The sequence below is a fragment of the Lepeophtheirus salmonis genome, chromosome 14 (assembly GCF_016086655.4).
Source record: "Lepeophtheirus salmonis chromosome 14, UVic_Lsal_1.4, whole genome shotgun sequence".
NCBI classification, from domain to species: Eukaryota; Metazoa; Arthropoda; class Copepoda; order Siphonostomatoida; family Caligidae; genus Lepeophtheirus; species Lepeophtheirus salmonis.
In genome coordinates, this window is record NC_052144.2 from 11528006 (window position 1) to 11531840 (window position 3835).

The window sequence follows — 3835 nt, forward strand, 5'->3', positions numbered from 1 at the left end:
TATTTTTTGAAGTATATATTTCGCATATAAATAATATTTATAAAGTAACACAGCAACAATTTAAGCGGGATAAGGATAATATTTGGGGTATGGAGCGGGAGCAGCAGCACCATCTCCAACAGGGGCAGGAGTTGTCTCAAACTGAACATCAGCTATGAATCCACTGTCTCCTTCAACGGTGTAAGTGACAGTCTTGATGCGACCATCGGGAAGAACAACCTTGTAAGATCCAGCAATGGCACCATTCTCAGCAAGTTCATCAGCAGCGATATCAACACCAGATTCATCATCAAGGACAGCGTAGCTGTAGGCATAGTTTGCTGGTGGTGGAGGAGGAGGTGGGGGAGGAGGGTAAGGCCCGTATGGCTTGTATGCTGGTGGTGGTGGAGGAGGAGGTGGTGGTGGAGTAGTGGTTGGTGGTGGTGGTGGGGGAGGATAGGGTCTGTAGTACACTGGTGCAGCTGGAGGAGGTCCAGGCTTTTCAGCCAAGGCACAAGTCATGGCAAGGCATACAATGAGGAATTTTCCAACCATTTTGATTGATATTTGAATTTGTTACTGATTGATGTTTTATTAGGTGAAGTGTCCTTTTATACTCGTAGCAATGGTTTTTTTTGATAAAGGCGTGTATTTTTAATTATTTCTATTCACAACAACTACTTAAATAACAACGGAAAAGGGAAAATACATACCTATATGTGTAACATGCGTACTTGTAAAATTAATATGATTTAAATGTATTAAATAAGGATTTTAATATAATTTAAACAAAATTGAGAATCTATAATTAAATTGTGGATGATTCAATAACTTTATCTTTCCACTTTACTTCTACAACAAATAACAATGTGAACATTAAACTCATGTTATATTTTTATATGAAAATGATATATTATTTGGTTAAATTTCACATGGGTTAATTGTCAATGGCTTAACAAAGTTAACAATTTATTTTTTTGTACAAAATTGATTTTTTTAAATTCTTATTGTATATTTTATTTTTTTATCAACTTGATAGAGTATAATTTACATAATACTTTTTTATCCATATCTTACTTTAGACAATATCTTTTCAAATCAAAAAGTAGTTGGAAATTAAAACAAGGAACTATTTTTGACTGACTGTTTTACAACAATGTAATTAGTGTCATACTTAGCAAAATAACTAAGAAATTAAAAAATAAATTTTCATAAAATTTGTAAAGCTTTCTCTAAGAGGTTTTTGTATCTAAAAATTAGATGAATAAAAATATAACGCCATTTATGTGTGAAACCTGTTAATTTTCTGCCATTGTGTTAAATTCAAAAACATATATTAATAATATAAATCTATTATAATTATATTTTCAATAATAAAAAATAAAGTTTTGTTAGTTTTTTTGTTGTAAAATATCTGACTTAGGTTTGAAAAAAACTCTATATATCATAATTGTTTTATTAAAATTTATCTCCAGGACAGAAATAATAAAAGAATAATAATATCATCAAACAAATTTGGTAACATATGCCCATAATTTATAAATTATTTTATAATACTCTGAATTTATAACTCAAATATCCAATTTGTCTATACTGAAACTTATTAAAGAAAATTAAGTTAGGAAACTTTATTCTTTTACTATTAATAATAGCGTTTTCCTATTTTTAACTTTCTCTTATCAGGTGATTTGTTTATCCAGGTCCCATTTCTTTTATTTTAAAAGGAAAAGACTGCAACATTTACAAAAAAAATGTTGCTCTCTGTTGACATAAATAAACAAGAAATTTTAAGTTTTAAAAATTATTTTCATGTTTATCGAGGTACAATTAATCAAAACAAATTATATTTATCCAAATACCAAAGGATAGTGTGTCTTGAGAAGTGGGAAGAAGTCCTCACGGATCGATTTAGCTCTTGCTTCTTCTTCTATCCAGTCAAAAACAACAGTGCATAAGTTGTTTATGACTGGTTAGAAGAAGAAGCAAGAGCTAAATCGACCCGTGAGGACTTCTTCCCACTTCTCCAAGACACACTATCCTTTGGATTAAAAAATCTAATGATATCACATCAGTCAAGTTTTGATAAAATGGAAAAAGATTTACTTTGACAGGGTTTGGAAGCAAAACGTGGACTTTTAATAAATGCTCATTATGTAATATAACTAAAGGGGTTTAGTAACTTTTCCTGCATATTTCAATTCTCCTGTCCATTTTGCATAAGTAAACAATAATAAACATTTCTCAAATCTTTCATCTTGATTGAGCAAGAAGCAAACAGGCAGAGGATCTCAGACCTAATATATGTCAAAAATGAGATGGTAGAGATTATGGACATTGTCAAGCGCTTTAGGAGCCTCATTTTTAAAGGTGGCCAAGATGAAAAAGATGGGAAAAACCTCTTAAGGAAAGAAAGAAGTAGGAGACATAACTTGAAAAGGGATTCTGAGTTTATGGGGGACCTGAAGAAGAAGATCAAGGAAAACCCCATAAAGTCTATGAATCATCTCTCCAACGTGTTTGACATGGACGACAGGGCAATCATGAAAGCTGTGAACGAAGACTTGGGCTGTCCTCTTACACAAAGAACCCACGCCACTTATTGATGCAAAGGAGACTGCAAAAGTTCAAGGAAGTTCGTGCATGGATCAAAGCAAATGGATCCATAGCAAAAAAATTCTCTCACAAGAAGATTTTCACAGTGGACCAGGTCTACAACTGTCGGAACAACCATTGGCTTAAAAGATCATCATAGGAGGTCAAGGGAGTGTTCTTTACAAAATATCCAGCCAAATAATGGTCATGGGAGTTGTGTCGTCCGACGGCAAAAATATGCCTCCATTCTTTTTAAGGCTGGGGAGAAAATCAGCCAGGAGGGTTGCTACAAGGTGCTGATATTCACCATACTGCCATGGATCAAGGCCACATACTCAGAGGACAACTATGTGTGGACTCAAGAAGGTGTACCTTTACACACATCAGCCAAATACTAAAAGTTCTGCGCCGACAACATGGCTGATTTTTGGTACAAGGACATTTGGCAATCATCTTCACCAGATTGGAACCCGTTGGACTTTGCTGTGTATGGAACTTTGGAGAAAACTACTAACTGGGCATATCACCCGAACGTGGACTCTCTGAAGGCCGCCATTGTGAAGGAGTGGAACAACTTGTCCAAGAAGTTCATCATTAACTACATTAAGGATTTCTGCCGCCGTGTGTGGAGGCTGTGATTGCTGCTGAGGTGGCCATATTGAGTGAATATATTCACAAAGGTTGTGTTTCAAAGTTTTGAAGAAAAAAAAATCAGATTATAAATTAAAAAGGAAAATTATTGACATTTTCTCAAATCTGTCATTCAGTCCACGTTTTGCTTTCAAACATTGTAGAAAAAAATAGAATCGCATGAAACCCGTGACTAAAATTTAAGGAGCCGTTACATCACTAATGTGTATGTAAATCAGGCGTTGATACTATCACGCCTAAGCATTCGCCTAAATTATTCAATTTTTATTTTGAAACATTGTACATATAAAAAGAAACATGAATGGGCGTACTCTTCTTCTTCTTTCATCCGTCTTTCAAAAACCGGATTTCACACTGCATACAATAATAAAACTAGTTGTTCTATTTTGTTGGCCTACGGAAATGTTTTTTGAACGGGAAATAAACCAATGTATATTAATTAATATCTATATTTAAATATAATGTGATATTTTATAATAAGGATTGTTATATTTTAATTAAATTGTGTGGGAACTAAAATTTTGCACCCTCATTTTACACAAAATCGTAGATTGACTTAAAAAAGTCTAGTGCTATATACATACAAAGTGGGGACCCAAAACTTGCAGTTAGA

The 3835-nt window shown here is 33.6% G+C and overlaps 1 protein-coding gene across 1 annotated transcript; it reads right to left on the reverse strand.

Moving 5' to 3' along the window:
* LOC121129410 (uncharacterized) lies at window positions 1-574 on the reverse strand. Its single transcript, XM_040725133.2, has one exon. It carries the CDS (start codon window positions 532-534, stop codon window positions 61-63), a length of 474 nt encoding a protein of 157 aa, XP_040581067.1. The 5' UTR covers window positions 535-574; the 3' UTR covers window positions 1-60.
* Between the last annotated feature and the right edge of the window lie 3261 nt (window positions 575-3835).